The 20,565-nt window shown below is 37.7% G+C and overlaps 1 protein-coding gene across 12 annotated transcripts in view; it reads left to right on the forward strand.

Annotated features, from left to right (window-relative positions):
- The window catches only part of LOC118280701 (cAMP-specific 3',5'-cyclic phosphodiesterase), a 548,393-nt gene that overhangs the window by 336,086 nt on the left and 191,742 nt on the right, over nt 1-20,565 (forward strand). For 4 of the 12 annotated variants that reach the window (XM_035601074.2, XM_050701299.1, XM_035601082.2 and 1 more), the window contains exon 1: nt 7,060-7,299. The exons of 6 other annotated variants lie outside the window; for them this stretch is intronic. Coding sequence is in view for 2 of the 6 variants with exons in the window: in XM_035601065.2 (XP_035456958.1) it covers nt 1,656-1,807 (152 nt within the window). In the remaining 4 variants the exon portion in view is untranslated. Of the gene's footprint in view, nt 1-1,504; nt 1,808-7,059; nt 7,300-20,565 lie in introns of those variants that run through there. 2 more of the 12 variants (XM_035601065.2, XM_050701298.1) reach the window with 1 other exon arrangement.

Raw genomic sequence — 20,565 nt, forward strand, 5'->3', positions numbered from 1 at the left:
TGAGAAAATGGTTTAAGATTTTTATGTTTATTCCTACAAAAGATATGAATCAATACTTATTTATTTATTAATACACAAAAGGTAATCTATTCCAGCAAGTTACAATTTAAAATCGTGTGAAGGTATATTTTAAATATCGTGGAATTAAAATCAGATAAATGAGTCACGATTTATTTGTATAGAGTGGGAAACAAAGACCGAGCTATCATCGAGTGCAGGTGCACTGAAGATAATGGAATTTATCATCCCTTACATTCATTTCAATTTTCATATTTGTAAAACTGTACTCTTTTTACAAATTAATGAGAAAATTGTTTTTATTTTTTATGTATAAGTATTTTTACAGAAAATATGAATCAATACTTATTTATTTATTACTACACTGCGGAAATACATATATTCAAAATAGCCGTCACGTGTTTAAAAATATATTTATAATGTTGCAATTTATCTGTGTGCTTGCCAACTTGTCAAACAAAATGTAACTATACGGAACTATTAGGCACAGTCAGTACTCGACCTTAGTGATTCATCAAGAATATATTAAAAATTAATACAACTAAAAATGTGAGTAGAATTTTATAACTTAAATGATATGTATTTGTTCATATAAAACAATAACTTACTTTTATAGCTATCTAACAATTAGATAACTCATAAAATACCAATAAAGTTCGCACACCCATTAATTAACTAGAAATTGATTCATAAAAAGTTCATGAAAGACAGATTAGTATTAACACATGTGCATCATTTTTATGTCCCTTTGTATGATGAACAACAAAATACTTAAAAGCAAAGACCATCGACCCAAAAAGTTATAAAACACTCGTTAAAAAGCAGACGACGAAAAAAATAACATTTATTTTCTCCCAAGCCAATTTTATTTTTAACGCTCCACAGTGGTACGTTTTAATGACGTTATATTTTTATATCTCCCGTACATTGTGCTTTACGTAAGTAGCGATTAGAGAATACCGTCAAGGGTGAGAGACATTAAAACAAATCTCTTTAACACCGGCCGCCCTAAGCGGATGTAGCGATGAGGCTTCCCCGCCAGTGTGCCCCTATCGTCACACCTTTAATAGCCTCAAAGATAATTCAAGACTCCCTTTTACTACCTTTTTATATATCCCATAAAACGAATCATAAGCTGATAGTTCCTAACAAATAAAAAGCCGCTAACGTTTATTTTACTGTGCATTAAGCCGTAATATTATTTTCGGTATACTTATGAGCAACTAATGGATATGGAGGCATGACAAATTATATCATCCTTCGGCTAATGTCCGCCTTAATACCAGAATAACAAGACGTATGAATTAATGATGTTTAGCGAGACATATTTACCAGTCGGCTTGACTAAGTGGGTGAAACATTTTTTCACTCAGTACAAAAATATGTACGTCCTGAATACAGCAACACGTTCCAAAATATGAAATCGTAATTTTTGTCAACTTGCGTACAAGTTGACGAGAATTACAAAAGTTTCTTTCCATTTCAGGTGACGTACCTACATCAATCAAACCGAATTTATTACTTCGAAGCGTATTGTTGAATTTTGATATACGATTTTTGAAATCTACAAACGTTTTTGAGAGCGCGAAAAATGTTCGATTTTGTTCGTACTAAGGGCGTTTAAAGATAAGTGTTATATGATGAGTCGGCATCAATTACGTGTCCCGGAGGTGCGCGTGAGTGGGGCGCCGGCGCAGGAAGAGGATCGAGACGACTCCCCCGCAGCATTACCCCCGTTTGCACTTACGCTTGCAACCATACCGCGACGCAGACACTCGTGGATATGTGGGTGAGTATTGCAATACATATGAATGATGGTACACTATTATTACTGAGCTATTATATTAATACTAATATAAATGTATATCAAAGAGTTTTGAAAAACATATCTTTCTTCAACTATTCTGATAACGTAACTGAAAATACATCTAAGAAAAATACGTCTTTCTAAAAAATGCGCAAACTTAATTTAGGCAAACTCTCAAAGTTAGCTTTATGTAGATACCTAAAAGTAACTTAGTGTAAACTTTTTTACATCTTCAGTCTTCAAAGTTCTTGTGAGAAAGTGTTTAAGTAATTCGATTGAGCGAGCTAATAGCATGAGCAAACTTATTGCTTCGTTCAAATAGATTTAGGGTAATCTCGTAGAAGACAAAATGTAAAAAGGATCAGGTGATTATCATTCCAGGGAAATTGAAGGCCTACTGAAGCTTACACTTTTTGGGACAGAAGTGATAAAGCCATGAACGTAGATTAGAAGAGTATCGCTGAATTCTTTAAATTGTATGTCGTCGATAAAATATAGTTCAATTCAACGCACACTTCTTCTATAGCTATTAGACTTCAAAGATAAAACCCAGACGCATAAATAAACCCAGTACCTATTTCTCATTATTTTGATAACAGAAACCCATTTAGCTTCTTAGTGCGTTTGCTTTTCATAATCTTCGTCTTAAAACACAACAAGAAACAAAACAATGTGAGTCGAGTGTCGTGTCTATATTGAATAGATATTTTCAGTGAGCGGCTATAAGACAAATATCAGTTAATATTCATGAGGGGCTCCAACGTTGGTCTGTCCCAGGCATTAGCACAACAATGACCGGCCACGTAAACGGTCCTCCTCGCTAACCTCGACTATTGTACTGAGATCACAGTCTCAACTGTTTTTGTATTCCATTATACCCGTCGTCGCTTTCTCTGCTACTGTCCCATGAATCATTATAATACAGTCACCGTCTTCTCCCCGAATTGCCTCCTCCACCACGTAACTTTATTATTCATCGTATACCGCTCTTCTGTATCCAGTTGTCTAAGTTACAGCTGTGGTATTCTTAACCCCTTTAACAGAAAGTAGTACCATTTCTTATATTAAGTACATGTCCAGCCAATATACTCGGTTTTCATCAACTGCTTTTTCAGACGTTTGCTTTAATCAACTGAAGGATTGATATAACTTGTTTTTATTGAATACAAGCTTCAGCCAGCGGCTTCGCCCGTATAAAAAGTATCCTATCACCCAAGTTAGCTTATACCCTGTCTGTATACCAAATTGCATTAGTAGTTTCAGCATGATTGACGGACAAACATCCAAACAAACACTTTCCGTTTTAAAATATTAGTGTAATAGCGTAAATTGTGATTTTGTAGATGATAAATTCGTATTTCATTAGAATACAATTCGTATAACAAGAAGAATACAACAAGTTTTATATTGCGTTGTAATGAATCTGCAAAGTCAAGTCTTGTAGTAACTAAGTCTAGTCATGTACTACCATTGTTACAGACAATTTTTCAAGCTTGAAGAGAGCTATTCTCATTTAGCTCCTGCCTGTCACTGGAAAGCGAAGACAAATATCTGTAGAACTCACAATTAAACTAGTTTATTCTCAAAGTAATATTCAAAGGGTTATTCTATGAAAGCGAAGCTACTTAATGTCTTTACTTTGAGGTGCGAGTTTCAAGATAATAGCATAAAAATAATATCAAAATGAAAGGCAAGCCGGCTTAATGTTAAAAACTTTTCACGTTGATAGCATAATTCTGATGAATTTTCATCCATTTTGGGTTTGAATAAGTTAATGCATTTAGGAGATTTTGATATTTAGAATTTTAATTGTTCTTCTAGGTAATTTCTACCTCAGTTTAAATGAGTAGACAACATACAAATATACTTCTTTACTGTGTAACAGTTATTAATAATCTTACCCTTTTTATGTTTAATTCTTGATTTAGCTCTTGATATGGTAGAGAATATCGTTTATAAAATACTTCACTTATATTTATTGGATCACAAAACTCAAATTCGAAAGTGACAATCAAATATCATTGCAATATAAACGGTCTAGCTTCGCAGTCACGTTACCGAAGTAAAACTTTATCTAAAACCGGAGTACATAGCGCAAGGCTTTACATAATTCATGGGACAAAAGTAAAATATTTTTGATACGTGCTGTGGAAGTAAAGAGGTGTTAGCACTCTCTAAGTTTTTACCCTCGCATTAAATGCATTACCCGGGATGAAAATGTCCCACAAAGAGCAGGAAGGTAATTTCATATAAAATGTTGCTCAGTATACTATCGTTTGGTGTGGTTTTCTTTATACTTGGTCTATGTGAGGTGTAGGAGTTTGTAGCAAGATAATGCAATCAGTACGGTCAGCTTTGATCAGCTTAAGTGACACTTTGTGTTTATGTGGGGGTTTGCTTAGACTACAGTGTCTAACATACCAAAGCATTGGTGTTCAAAAATATCTTTGTTTATAATAGACCTGCTACATACCTACTACTACTAAGATTTTCACAATCAATAATTACAAATGATTTTGATAGTGATGTCAATATCGCCACATTTGGCTAACACTCCTACACAGTTCGAAAGACGATTATAAGTTTTTATCAGTGGAATTTAGGGATACACAAAGCGCATATTAGCTTGGCTGGCTAGTCAGCTACTGGCGTAAGTACAGCCCACCATTTTAATTCACTTACCTGTACCACCCACTTCAGGCTCGCTTTACGACTTCACGCTCGCCTTGTTAGTGCTACAATATATTCAATTGTCTTGCCGTATTCCGGCCTCCCGAGTTTCCACTTCCACTCAGTTTAATGTGTTTACTTATTTTCATTAATTTCATTCCACCAAAAAGTTACCAGCCATAAAATGTGGGTAATAACGTCGAGTGAATTAATTTTGTTGATCGTAAAACGTTCGTTTGGTATAATGCTGATAGATAGCTGTATATTTAATGGAGACTAAGAATTAAGTTTACTGAAAACTTATAATGCTTTCGGATTCCATATAACACTTATTCACAAATTCTTCGATAGAGCTATAAGTAGTATAACATTGTCCTATTATGAAGCAAAAATCATAGAAACATTGTAATGCTAAACTAGGTTTCACGTGTTCAGTAGTTTTACATATTTTTGTTTAGAAATTTAACACATTGAACGCCGTGGTGGTCTCTGGTGATCGACGTTACCGGAGGATTTGCCTTCAACAGTTTTCTATTGGCAGTCAAAGACTTAAGCTAAGTTTAACATTGCAATACTGTATTTTTACCCGACTGCGCCAGAAGGATATACTGTAATATACCTATAGATGAACTGTTTTCTTGCCATTAATTTGGGAACGATTAAGGAACTTAAATACTGTTGAATTTAAGGAAAAATCAGATACACGCCCTGTTCTTTAATATTAAATTACCTATTTATCAGAATTTGTATGTCATTTGTCACGACGCTCAACGCTGTCTCCACTTGTTAAAAGTGATGAGGTTCGCGGAAAACACTTTGGGCAAAAAATACAAAATTCTTGGCAAGTGAAGTGTACACAAAGTAAAGTGGCTCCTATATCGATTCGTGTTAATAAAGTCGATAGTTGTGTTTACAGAGTTATGTTATAAAATGTATCAAAATATTTGGCTATCAATTTTATTGAATAAGTTTCGTAACGCCTACTCCTATCCAATAGGACAAGGTAAAAACTAGTCGAACTTTTAACTAGTTATCTCATTTATCTGGGATATCCAGGGCATAAATCCATAGTCTCTTGGATAGGAGACAGGAATCTTAGATGAATAGATGTCGACTTTCTACGCGTGTTTGCTTCTCAACTTGTTAACGGCTGCATCGATTATGATAGTTTCTTTTTTTCAGTTTATTTTTCATTAAATAGACCACTTTGGGTATTTGAAGTAAATACTGGAAGGTTTGAGATCTGCTAAATTAGAGACAAACATCTTTATGAAACAATTTAATTTTAATTTTATTAAAACAGAACTACCCGTGGCCTTTGCAAAAGCGACCTTGTTCAAAATATAACAAAGTCTACAATCATAAACCATGCGTTTAAGTACTATCACTTACGTTATTAAAGTTCTCAGCACGCAATAAGTAAAACATTAATTACAGGTACGTTTATTAAATGTGACAGTGTGTGAATCTTCAAAGATGCGGTTTAGGACAGGGCGACATATTTGAAACTCTGCCACGAGCTATTCTTGACTCCGGTCGCGCGTAAACACCGACGCGAAGACGATATTAGATATTATTATTTCTTACATTAATATCACAGTAACGGATAATAGGGATCAAAAGATTCAAAAATGAAAGTATGTAAGTGCGTCAGTTAGATAATGAAACAGTATATAAGTAGATATATATTTTTAAAATAAACCATGATAAAATAAATTGAAGTTTGCTTCTATTTCTACATGTGATATTTCTTTGAAGTATTTTATTTTGTGAAAAAACTTAAAAATACGAGCTCCAGCTCCAATATACCTACGGTAGCTATTTAATTAATCTATTAGTCGTCCTATTTTTGTCTTATACTATCTTTATTATATAGATATATATAACAAGTTATTTGAGTTGCTACTGTTCTATCGACTCATTCATTCGTAATTTCAGCTTTCAAAGGAGTTGTACCAAACTTCGGTTGTAACTTTAGCGGCAAAAGTTAGTCTCCAAACTGCTTCGACAATTTCAAAGAGGATCGCTTACAAAAAACATTGACCAACTCAATTCAAAATGATAAGGTCTTGAATTCAATTGGAAATATTTTCCAACTTACTTTGATACTGGATATGACAACCAAACTAAAACTATCAAACAGTAACAGTCTGTCTACTAAGCACTTTGATGAAACTTGTGTATTTATCTCAAGTTAAAACAGTTTCTCACTTTACAATTTCAAACAACTTTGCTCTGATCCAAGTTCTCTTGCTAAAATTATCGTCTTACTAACATAATTGGAATTCAAACAAAATATGACATAGGTGATTGTCTAAATATATTACACCGATCACACAATGAAGAACAGTGATTAATTTTATGAAATAGAAAAACATTTTCAACGGAATTTTCGGCTCTTAGCTCATGAGTCATACGTGTGCTGCGACAGTGAGTAATATGGTCTATATTTTTGGGGAAAATGCTGTAAGTAAGGCAGGTACATGTCATCGGCATCGCGATTATGTTCTGGTTGTGTAGTGGCGCTTTACTGTAAGATGTGACGGTTTACGCGCCAAGACGCACGCGCAGTCCACGCCACGCTTCGACCAATATAAACGTCGATCGAAATTAAAACATAACGAGAAAGTATGCGCGCGACTTTATCTTATTACAGATGTGTGAATTTGCGCAGACCATTGTAGTGACCTCGTGGAGTGAGTGCACTTTCTGTGGACACATGTGACGTGAAACTGTGATTGTGATCGTGCTATCAGTCTCTGTGATAATGCTGTGATAGAAAATTATTTTGTGATATACTTATGGTAACGTAGCAAAATAACTTGGCATTCGGCGCGTGGGCATTATTTCCATCATTCAATTTATTTTGTAATTCAAGAATGTTATTCAATGAACCGAAATCAAAAATACTTAGAGAATTTTAATTTTGAATTTAGCATTCTTTGAATAGATGCTGTAAATACTTGGTAATTAATTACTTAATGTGTTTGATAGTTCGTAAAAGATTAATGAAGTGACGGGTGGTTATGCTAATATTGACGTGCACTAGAATTTAATTGATTGACCGTTCAATATTCCATCCACTTTATTCCAGAATATGGGTGTATCATAATACCTGTCTTTACGTAACTCCACGAGGCCTTGCGTCCATAACAAAGAAAGGTGATAGTGAATGTCAACCTTTATGGCACAATTTCTTTTTATCTGCGTTTCTTGTCGAACTTTTGTTGAAATGTTTTTAGCAATGGGCCATAATTATTTATTTTATTTGTATAGTTTGTATTATCAGTTTGTTCTTAGTAGAGGTAGGCTGAGAAATATATAATTATAATATTTTCGTTTTCACACATTTATTCCTATTTATTAACTTGATTTCACTATCGAACGAATAGAGCATATAGTTCCTAGTACCTATATACGAACTCGTCAACTCGATAACGTAAACTATACAATTAAATATACGTACAATAATTCTAACATTGTCTCCTAAACTATCGAGAAGACATAATAAATAGAGAGAATGGCCAACTATTTAAAATTAAAAAACCAATATTGCCTTGGATGACTAACTTTGCCTTTAAAAGCGATAAAAATACCATATAGTCTGTTATGTTTCTCGAATACAAAGGCGTATGAAAATTGCCTCAATATTTCACAGAGGAAAACAATGGTTTGAATCTGCTTGACAATTTAATAACCGAAATCTCATGATTGAAAAAGTTGAGCACGAACAAGGTGACTATAGGAATATTACAGTTTATATTATTTTAAAACATTGATAAGTAAACACTAATTACCATTAAAGATCGAACATCTATCTATACATATAATAAAATCGTAGAAAAGTGCTGTCTGTACATTGAAAATAAAAATAAAAAAATAGCCGGGGTTATTGTTATGTCGATGTCGAACCCAAAAATGTAATTAACTTTTTTTTTGTCTGTTTGTCTGTTTATCTGTTTGTCTGTTTGTCTATGCGCGCTAATCTCAGAAACGGCTGATCCGAGTTGGATGCGGTTTTCACGAATATATTGTGGTATGCTTCAATTTACATTTAGTGTTTGTTTCATGTCAATCGGTTCATAAATAAAAAAGTTATGTCAAATTAAAGAATCACGTCGAACACTATTCTATGCTTATACCAATAATCTCCGCAACTATTTGACGGATTTGGTTGAAATTTGGTACAGATATAGTTTAGAACCTTAGAAAGGACATAGGATTTTTATTTCAAAAATCAAAAAATAAATTTATTCCGGACATACAGCGCAACGGAATTGAATAGTGGTCCTGCTGTTTCGTATATTCTAAATTGGTTTCGTTGTATTTGTCAATTAATAATTTTATTAGTTGGGTTTTCCTGGTTTTCTGGTTAAACTATTTAACGTAGGTTTAGTTTGATATCGATTATTAGTAGTTACTGTAGTTAGTTTTTTTAATAAAATTGTAAGTCTAATTTATAAATTAATTAGATTTAAGTCGTTTCTTTTAAATTATTTAGTTTAAGCTTGGTTATTATAGCATAGAGGATAGGTTGTAATATAATTTCTTTTTTAATTGTTATTAATTAGGAATTGGTAGCTTTCTTTAGTTTTAAGTTAGTTTTCATCTTAAGTTCGGAAATATTATAATATTTCTTTAGTTTAAGTCCGTTTTTAAACTATTTTTTCAATGCCCTAAGTGAGTATACATCTATTAAATTCAAACGCAGAGCTCATTATGTTGATTTTTGAAGAGTTCCCTGGAATATCTTCCACATCTCATTTTTGAAGAGATCCCGCGAGATCGGGAACTATGTGGTTAAAACCAAAAAATTGCCGGAAGTCACTATTCCACGCGAACGAAGTCGCGGGCAAAAGCTAGTATATAATATTAAGATGAAAATTTGATTTATATATGACAATAGTATACAAATTCACGTAATAATCAAAGATCAAACTAATTTCTGTTAAAAAAACCTCAAAATTTTCGATGACCTTACTGCAATCCCTGAGCTACCTATGTGAGGATTAAAGTGTCTTAATCCTCACACTTGGCCTCATCCTCACACTTAGCAGCAATGAACGTCTTTCAGATAACTAGGTACCACTTATTTGTGTTTATGTTTTGCTTCTTTGTAATTAGACTTAGTTTTAAAACCTTTCTATCGCATTGGGAAAACCTGTTATGGTAAGATTTTATAAATAAATAAAAAAATCTGAACTATATATAACCTACACTAAAAGAAAAAAAGCAGTACATACACCAAAAAACAAAGCTTAACTAAAACAAATCCCTCATCAAGAAAACTCCGTTTTTTTTCCTAAATCAAATAAGAGACTATAATTCTTTCCTAATTAGAATCTATGTGCACAACATTCCAACTTAGTTTAATTATGTTTGTGTAATCAAATTACTGACAAAATTATCAGTTTGTCAGGCAATTTACTGTGTAGCGAATAATGGCATTGCGTCCGTTAATGTAATCAGGCTTTATAGCCCGAGCTCTCCATATATCATGGCTGAGTATTACAGATAATTTATTAGGTTTAGAGGTTGTTTCAACCAGTTTACTTAGTTAAAATGATATGACAGTGTCTAATTTAGTGATAGTGTATCATAATATCGTTGTATGCGGTTAGTTAAGACAATAATTTTATTAAAAAAGTTATCAATCGTATTTCTTTTTTTTGTGGTCATTTAAGACATAACATTTGTTTACCTAAGCAATTCTTTATACAATTTCTATTAATCTGTGGTTCTATAATTTTATTTTAACAAACCATCATTAGCGCAAAACAATCTCCTGTTCTTGTAATTTTATCTATATCTTCTATACATATAATAAAATCGTAGAAAAGTGCTGTCTGTACATTGAAAATAAAAATAAAAAAAATAGCAGGGGTTATTGTTATGTCGATGTCGAACCCAAAAATGTAATTAACTTTTTTTTGTCTGTTTGTCTGTTTGTCTGTTTGTCTGTTTGTCTGTTTGTCTGTTTGTCTGTTCGTCTGTGCGCGCTAATCTCAGAAACGGCTGATCCGAGTTGGATGCGGTTTTCACGAATATATTGTGGGATGCTTAAATTTACATTTAGTGTTTGTTTCATGTCAATCGGTTCATAAATAAAAAAGTTATGTCAAATTAAAGAATCACGTCGAACATTCTATGCTTATACCATTAATCTCCGCAACTATTTGACGGATTTGGTTGAAATTTGGTACAGATATAGTTTAGAACCTTAGAAAGGACATAGGATAGTTTTTATTTCAAAAATATATAGTAGTTCAAAAATATATAGTAAATAAATAGTAAAAAGGTATGAAAAAAATAATATCAATATAATTAAATTTTTAGTACAAAGAAAATGCCCGAACGGAGTATAAATAAATAATCCAAGTTGTTTTTATCCTCGATAGATGACGTTGGGATCGAAATAGATCGCGCTATGGTTTCGTTACATTCATTTGGTTGGGTGTCGGCCGAGCGCTTCGGTACTATCGTGGAATAAGTGTATTATCAGTCGTATGATTGTTTGTCTGTAGTGGTCCTGCTGTTTCGTATATTCTAAATTGGTTTCGTTGTATTTGTCAATTAATAAGATTATTTGTTGGGTTTTCCTGGTTTTCTGGTTAAACTATTTAACGTAGGTTTAGTTTGATATCGATTATTAGTAGTTACTGTAGTTAGTTTGTTTAATAAAATTGTAAGTCTAATTTATAAATTAATTAGATTTAAGTCGTTTCTTTTAAATTATTTAGTTTAAGCTTGGTTATTATAGCATAGAGGATAGGTTGTAATATAATTTCTTTTTTAATTGTTATAAATTCGTAATTCGTAGCTTTCTTTAATTCTTTACTTTTAAGTTAGTTTTCATCTTAAGTTCGGAAAGATTATAATATTTCTTTAGTTTAAGTCCGTTTTTAAACTATTTTTTCAATGCCCTAAGTGAGTATACATCTATTAAATTCAAACGCAGAGCTCATTATGTTGATTTTTGAAGAGTTCCCTAGAATATCTTCCACATCTCATTTTTGAAGAGATCCCGCGAGATCGGGAACTATGTGGTTAAAACCAAAAATTTGCCGGAAGTCACTATTCCACGCGAACGAAGTCGCGGGCAAAAGCTATATTATAATAAATCTGTAGAAGGGTCAATTCTGTACATTGAAAATATAGAAAAAATAAATAGTAGGGGGTGTTACTGGATCGATACCAAACCCAAATTGAAATTTTTTTTTGTCTGTCTGTCTATATGTTCAGGCATCACGCATTTATTTTTCAGTTTTATTCTACAGAACGTGAGCTCAACAGCAGTAGCTCAAAAGAGGGATCTCCTTAATTATTATGGCCTTATTTGGGTCCAATAGATATTTATAAGATGTTATTGTCAGAGTTACTCAAAATGGAGAAACAAAACTTCCACGCGAAGACCGACATCCGCGCGGACGGAGTCGCGGGCGGAAGCTAGTTCAAAATATAACTAAGAATTAATAAATAAATCATAACGTTGAAATAATTCATTGGCTTTGTGACATCACCTGGTTTATTTAGAAAATTTCTTTGAACATTGTTTTGTATCAGAGTTCTAATAACATTAAAATACGGGGAATAATTGGGCAGATGTTACTTGCGAACTCTTTGATGCGACATTTTACTTACATGCCTAATTATATTACTACCTCGAGCTCTGGCCGAAGCTCGCACACGAATACAAAACTTGTTTACAAGATACTGTGAAGGTTTTTGCCCTAGAGAGTTACATAAGACTTAGGTAAACAGACAAAGACTAAATTTGATTGTAAAAAGAAATTTAAAAGTTTGTGTTTTTTTGATTAATAGATAAAATACATACTGAAAGAATAGATACTTGTAAAACAGTCATCGTCAACCACAAAGGGCTCACTAGTAAACATTGAATATGGCATTCTCTCAATGACTTCCAGATTGGTCAGTAAAATAAATTACTGAGAAAAGATATAACCAGCAAAGTATGAAATATGAAACATTATTACCACATCACATCAACAGCCTCTAAGTGCTGACTTCTTCTCACTTACAATCAGAAATTTTAAGCCCAGGTTTCGTCACAATGTTTTCCTTCACCGTTTGTCAATGGTGTCTAAATAATCTTAGAAAGTACATATAACTTGGAAATAGTTACATTGGTAGGTTTCAAACCCACACCCGCATGCATGAAAAGCGGGCGTCGTAAACCTCCGGGCCACCACAACACTCTTCATATTTTTTGACACATCACTCTTCATCATTTTTCTAATAATATAATAAGGCTTTCTTCCCAATATCTGTACACACGTAATGTATTACGTGAAATTTGAAAATAGCCGAAAAATTTCTAAGCACGTCACGTTATTGATGAAGTAGTCCCCAGTTACAGGAAGAAATATTTATACAAAAGTCGATTTAGACGTTGATATAAGCAAGCTCCTAAGATACTAAACAACATTCAATCATTTATCTAGAATAGACTTGTAACGGAACGGATCAACACTTTTAGCAATAACGGAAAACTATAAATAAAAATTGTTACGAATATAAACATCGTGCCTCTTATTTTTGGAAGACATTGCTCTGTAGTGAGTGTAGTTTATAGTAATTTTCCTTAAACAAGAGTAGGTCTAAGTACTTATTGTGGCAAAATTTATTTCAATTTTGGCACCCTTTAAACCACTTTAATAGATCAAATGAGATTCCGATTGCGATGGGGGATTTCCGTAAACGCCCTCTCTACCCATCTAGGGGTCACAGGACCTTAAGGATTAATCTCCGAATTCTGGACGCCAAAACAATAAATTGATACCCAGCAAACATGATCGAAATAATGAATTAGGAATAAATAAAACCCTACGAAAATTACGCATTAAATATTTTGTTACTTTTAACTTAGTTTAATTTACCTATCTATTCATTGATTGATTGACATCGGCCAACCCAAGTCACAAAAAAATTATATATTATACAAATATGTTGTAAGAAAATTCCAAAAAGAGGGGTTTTCCAAGACGGGTATGCTTGAAGCTTTATAACAAAAAAAATATGTTTTGTCGAACGACAGTCATGATATTTTAACCATTGGTAGGATTTTCCCAATGTCAAAGTGATTTGTAATCATGTTTTCCAATAAATAAATAAATAAATAAGAAACTGATATAAGTCAATAACAAAAGCATGTTAATATTAAATAACTGATTCTCAAATGTAAACATAATATGTTGGTACATCTTCAACAATTTAGCCGCATTCTAATCAATTGCAAAGTATTCGTAATAACAGTATCTTAAGGGCTATTTTCCCACAATACAATAGTATAAACTACGAAGCATTTAGCTCGTGTAGATATTTTCATCTCATTGTGATATTAACCTTGGAGACAACCAAAATATAGGTAGGTCTTTGTACCCAAGGTTGAAATTAGTTTATGATGTACATAATGTTTTTGTTTTTCTTACTACAACTACACACACCGTCGCCTCCTGTTACCTCTAACTTTATAAATAATTAATTATTTGCGTCTTTCTAGTTTATAATAAGAAATTATTATATTTGGATAACGTCATGCAAATTTATGTTATTTGCTATAGATTTTAAGGTGGAAATTATCTCTTTTGGTCGTTACCGGTCTCGCCTATATACGAAAGTCCTCTGGTTAAATGTTGAACTAAATTAATCGTGTACATGTTTTAAAAAAAATGCTTATATCAGTTCTGAACATGACATCTAGATTTGCTACATTCCTATCATAAAAAATACGACAAACAAAATTAAATCGGACCAAAAACTTATAATGAAAGTAACTTCTAAAGTAAAACCGTCATGATGTTTCTTGAACACAAAATGGCTACTGCCTTATCTACGGTTTTCCAGTTCACCGCTAGATTTATTGTTATGGAAATTAGTTAGCCACAACATTTTGATTACTTAGATAAGATTGACATGGAATTATTGCGAGTTTATATAACAAATAGGTCCATTTTCAAGTACTTTCATAATAAAACAGTCATAATCTTGATTATTTATTGATGTCGTGTAGAAGCAAATATTTTTTCTTAATTTCTTCATTATTGTATAGAGTATGAGATTGTTCCTAATTTATGGTAAAGGCTCACACCTTCATACCTATATGGCCTTAATTTCTTTTTTATTTACATTTAAAGTTGTTGTTCTCTTCTTGCACCCACTGTATACGTCTCTCTGCATCAGCCAAAGATCAGATTGGAAAATACTAATGTACGATTGTGAATAAAGCTTAAAAATGAATGAATATATGAAACTTATTACCACTAGAAAATAAGATGATACATTGACATTGAATATGAGCACCTCTGTATAACCCTTTAGAATTAAAAGCGCGATATTTATGTTACATCTTAGGTACTAATGGAAAATAAGAATAATGGCTGAAGATTTTACATCAAAATAAGTATCAAAAATGTTATCTCGTACATCTGTCATTATCTAAATGTATTTTGGTTAGAGTTGCCAAATGGCACATTTTTCATTCATATTTAATTGAAAAAGGAGTCAATGACCTTTGAAAACTTAGAGTGTGTTGAATGACACCTCGACATGCTAATAGAAATATTATTTCTTTAAGTAAGGCCTGAATTTATGACCTAGCTTTATTTTAATAGCTTTAAACTTAATGTAGATAAAAATTGTGCTGTAAAGGTTGATTGTAATAAGAATATACGAATTAAATCGTTCTGAACTATAATAACTTTACTTAGCATCTATTTCAAAGTTACGTTTCACTTTAAACGATTATCAACGGTCTTAGGTAAATGGAAAAAGATTCCGCGAAAAGCATAGCTATGTGCACTTTTTTATGTCTCAAGATTGCAAGGGGGAGAGTCTAACTGTAAAACTCATATAAATTATATTAGTATACCTAGTTTATTCTATGACAGCAAGTAAGCTATCGGTTGCCTATAAATACGTATCAGGCTAGAAGCTCCAGATCAGTAATTGTACCTTATACGTATATACCTAAAATTTACATATATTTTACTAAGTAACTAACTAAAATTTCGGCTACTAAAACACCTTTGAGCATGAGCTGTACATTCTAAACAAACTGAGCACGTGTGTTGTGCTAGGCTACATTAAAGATACACAAACTTCAACAAACAAAACTATACGTAACTAGCAAACCCAGCGAACTCCGTTTCGCCACCTGCTCTTTTCTTGTTTTTTTTTTTTAGTTTTCTTTGCTATAAACATCACGGAACCCGTTACCTTTCCATCGAATGCAAAACCGTGGAAATCGGTTCGTGCGATCTGGAGTTATAGCGTCAGGAAGGAAAACCCGACTTATTTTTATATAATAGATTAGATGTACTAAGCTGTATAAAATACATAATAGATAAGAAGAATATATACATAATCCAAATATGTAATAATAATCTATATATTAATACGTGATGCAAAAACGTATTGTATATATATTGAGTATATATTGTACATGTATATATTGATATATATATTGTAGATGTATAAGAACTAAAACTCATTCTTCGCCTATTTGTAATTAGTTCTACGAGTATGTAGGAGCGACAACTTAATATATTAATATTCTAGAATCCCTACTTAAATTGAAAACTCTATCTAAAGTATAATATACTTTGATACAGGAGTCAATCTAAGAAATCTTCATAAGTCGTGCTTGTAACCACACGACTAAAGTGGTAGTCATCTGAATATTCTCAGAATTTAATAACTTGTCTATTTGTTGTAATACAAGCACTTTAGAAGGAATGTTTGCAGGTGTGCCAATAATAACAATATCGTATAATAAAGATGTTTGCCAAGTTAACTGATTATAGCAGACTTCAGGGCTGTTTATCATTACTATGAATATCTTCCCTATAAATACATACACAAGATACCTATTATATATATCAAAAATACCTATTACATAACCCGATATGAATAAATGTTGACAAATGCTACATTATTTTAAATAGTTCAGATTCAGAGATCCACCAATGATCACGTGCCTAGAATAAAAATCATTAAACTAAAGTAAAATCTAGATATAATTTACCAAACATGTACACAAACTTTGTAAAATTTAAAAAAACCCCGATGCCCCAACATCTCTTAAATTCCTAACCCCAAAGCGCCCATAACACACTTGTAACGCCTCTGGTGTTTCGGGTCTTCATGGGCGGCGGCGATAGTTTACCTGCAGGTGATCCATCTGCTCGTATACCAGCTTATACAATAAAAAAACCAACCAACTAATGTAGTGACCAATTTCCATCTTAAATATATTTCCAATAAAAAAAAAACATTACACCAACAGTACACCACTTCTTTTAATTAAAAAGAAGATCACAAATATCAAAATGTTATACAACCAGGAAACTCATTTAATCGAGGTTTATTTCTCAACAGAACTCTTGATTAAAACACTATCTCAGTATATTTGGGGTGCGGTGCCAGAAGACCTCCCCGTGGTGCACCCTGGGTACAGGTAATAGTCCCCCTAACGGGGGTGATAGGGTTGGAGAGGCTATTGCCTGTAGCAAACTTTTGGACGGGGCGGAAGAACCCGAGATGGGTTCTGGGGGCGGCGGGCTTTGTGCTGACACATGGCCTGCGCCTCCGAGGGGCGTCACTCCGCACGTCTCTCTGAACCTAGCAGAGAGCGTGGCGGAGAGGCAAGGACGGTGCTCGTTGTGCACTCACCCTGCCAACGAGCAGCATCGGGGCACAAGTTGTCCTCGATTGCAACCGTTGACATCGTAATCCGGGAAGAGCTCATAGTCATGTTTTATGACTCTGAACGGGACGAGGGTCTTGGCTTGATCGCCCGGACCGCGAGGAAGTTAACCTCTATAAAAAATTCCTCCAATACCAAGTTCTGGTGCGCGGCGAGGGTATGCGTGGCTGAGGAGTAGTGTCAGTCTCGAGCGCACCCCCAGCTAGGGGACCGGTGGACCCTCTAGTTGGGTTACAAATATACACTTACCCAGGTACAGGGGGCACTGCCTGGGTGGACTGAATATTTCCCCCATACTCGTGGGAACTGTATGAAGACAAAAAAATTATTAACAAACAAACCACCAGAGGAGGAGAAGGTAGGCGAGCTTAGCTCGCCTCCAGTTGTTTTAGCAGAGGGCCCGAGTGGCTCTGGTGCCCGTGGGGAGGCGCTGGACTCGTCCAGCAAGTCCCAGACACGGGCTCCAAGTCGGAAGGGATCGGACTCGGAGTCCGACTCGTCATCTGTGTCTGGCGTGAGCGTCATTTCAACGCGCCAGACAAGATCGAGTTTCAAGCGTCCCAGGACGGAGGAGGTTCGAGGATTGTCCTCGTCCTCGAACACGCAGGAGGCCCCGGCCCCACCTAAAATCCCCACGACTGCGCGGGGTAGAGGCAGGGGAAGGGCCAAGAGGCTGTCAGCCACTGCGCGGTCCAAGCCGGCTAAGCGTCTGGCCGCGGAGGATGCCCTGAGAAGTGGCGCCCTCTCAGACTCCTCTATAAAGGAGGTCTCAGACGCCGACGGTATGGAAGGCGAGCGCGGCACTGGGACGCTGCGCCAAATCGTTAGAGAAGCGCTCCGCCAGGTAGCTGGGAAAAAGTTCCAGTCTACCAAAGCCGCTCAGCTGAAGTCGGTGGAGGCCGAAATAATGGCGGCGGCCTTTGATGTGTGTCGAGTCCCCTCAGCGGGGAAAGTGCACCAGGAGCTGGCCCAAATGCGGCAAGAGCTGGTGCGCTTATCCGCCTCCAACGCGGCTCTAGAGACCGAGCTCCGGTCCACCAAGGCGGAGCTTGCCGCTTGCCGAGGAAGCCATCCCCAGCCTTCGGCGGAGCCCGATATGCTCGGGCTAATGCGCAGGGAGATGACTGCTTTCCAGCAGCGCTTTAATGTGCTGGAGAGCAGACTTCTTCGTCCCTCGCTAGCGGCCTCGAGGTCATATGCGGCTGTTGCAGCCAGGTGCTCGACCTCCTCTGGTCAGATTGGCTGCGGTGCTCAACCAGTGGCGAGACCACGAGCGGCTCCTCCAACGAGGACCCCAGCACCCCCAGCGGTGCAGGCACCAGCTACATTGGCGGCGAACGCGTCCTCTGGACGCAAAAGAAGGAGAAGAGGTGCTGCGGCTCAGCAGGCTGAAGCCCCAGCCACAGGCGAGCCTACCCCACCAGCAAGGGGTCTAGACGGCAATGAGTGGCAGGTTGTCGGCGAGGCGAGGAGAGTCGCCAAAGAAGCGAGAAAGCGCCGCAAGAAAGCGCAGCGGCAGCGGCGGCAGCAGCAGCGCAAAGAGAAGCGCGCTGCGGCCTTGCTTCTCGCCCCTAAAACCGCGGCTGTAGTGATAACATTACAGCCCGATGCGGTGAAAAGGGGCGTAACATATGGCGACGTCCTCGCCAAATTGAAGGGGGCGGTGACTCCCGCGGAGTTCGGGGCCCCTAACGGGTTCGCTATTAAAGCGACCGCGACAGGAGCCCGTTTATTGGAGGTCCCCGGCGCAACCAGCGGCCCGTCCGCTGACGCCTTAGCTGAAAGGCTTCGGGCGTGTCTCGGTGCGGACGAGGTTCGCGTGTCCAGGCCCACTAAGTGCTTGGATCTGCGAATAATGGGCTTGGACGACTCCGTGACGGAGCATGAGGTGGTGGCCGCTGTCGCCAGGACGGGAGGGTGCCCTGTTGACCAGGTCAAAGCAGGCACCATCCGTCCGGACAACTCGGGTCTGCGAACGGTAGTCGTGAGTTGCCCCGTCACAGCGGCCAACAAAATTAAGGAGGGCAAAAGGCTCCTGGTAGGTTGGGTCTCGGCGCAGGTCAAGCTGCTCGAGGTCCGGCCTCTGAGGTGCTTCCGCTGCCACGTGGGCCACCACGTGAGCGTTAAATGCACCTCGGAGGTTGACCGCAGCGACCGCTGCTTCCGCTGCGGTCAGCCCGGTCACAAGGCCGGTACGTGCACCGCCCCGCTGCACTGCGACGCATGTGCGGCGGCTGGCAAGCCGGCCAACCACCGGGCCGGGAGCAAGGCCTGCTCCCCGCCTACCAAACCCAGGGGCAAGGGCAGGCCCTCCGCCGCCCCCGTCGTTTCCACCGCCGCCACCGTAGCAGTCGCCACTGCCACCGCCGCCGCGGTAAGCGCCGGCTTTAATGCCGCCAGGGAGGAGGTTGTAATGGATTGCCATTAATGCATCCATTCCGCCTCCTCCAGGCGAACATCAACCACTGCGCCGCTGCTCAGGATCTCCTGCTCCAGAGCATGGCGCAGTGGTCGATCAATGTCGCCGTAGTCTCCGAGCCGTATTTCGTCCCGCCCAGGGATCACTGGGTGGCGGACTTGGACGGCTCGGTGACCATCATCTCGTCGGCCGCCGCCGGTACCCCGACTCTCGAGAGCGCTCGGAGAGGCCGGGGTTGTGTCGCAGCACGGTTCGGAGAGATCGCTGTGGTGGGCGTGTATTTCTCTCCGAACCGAACTCTCGCCGAGTTCCACAACTCCCTTAGGGAGTTGGTCGCCGTCGTCGTCGGGTTCCGTTCCCTCCCCGTGCTTGTCCTCGGGGACTTCAATGCCAAGAACTTGGCTTGGGGTTCCCGGTTGACCGATGTTCGGGGTAGGATGGTGGAAGACTGGGCTCTGGAGACAGGCCTAGTCGTCCTGAACCGGGGTTCTGTCCCCACGTGTGTGCGGATGCAGGGTGAGTCGGTGGTGGATATCTCGTTCGCCAGCCCCGCTCTGTCACCGCGTGTTGTTGACTGGCGCGTTATGGAGGAGGTGGAGACGTTTTCTGACCACCGGTACATCCGGTTCAACGTCTCCGCCGAGTCCGCGGACCCGCCAGTCAGACAGGCCCCATGTGGCCCGCGTTGGGCGCTAAGACAGCTGGACCGGGAGCTTTTCCTGGAAGCCGCAATCGTGCAGGCTTGGGTGATACCACCAGACAGGCCTGCCGACATCAATGAGGAGGCAAGATGGCTCCAGGACGCCATGTCCAGAATATGTGACGTGGCGATGCCCCGGGTTCGGCCAGGTCAGCGCAAGCGCCAGGTGTACTGGTGGTCGCAAGAGCTGGCTGCTCTGCGCAGTGCGTGCGTAACTGCGCGACGCC

The sequence above is a fragment of the Spodoptera frugiperda genome, chromosome 20 (genome assembly GCF_023101765.2).
Source record: "Spodoptera frugiperda isolate SF20-4 chromosome 20, AGI-APGP_CSIRO_Sfru_2.0, whole genome shotgun sequence".
NCBI classification, from domain to species: domain Eukaryota; kingdom Metazoa; phylum Arthropoda; class Insecta; order Lepidoptera; family Noctuidae; genus Spodoptera; species Spodoptera frugiperda.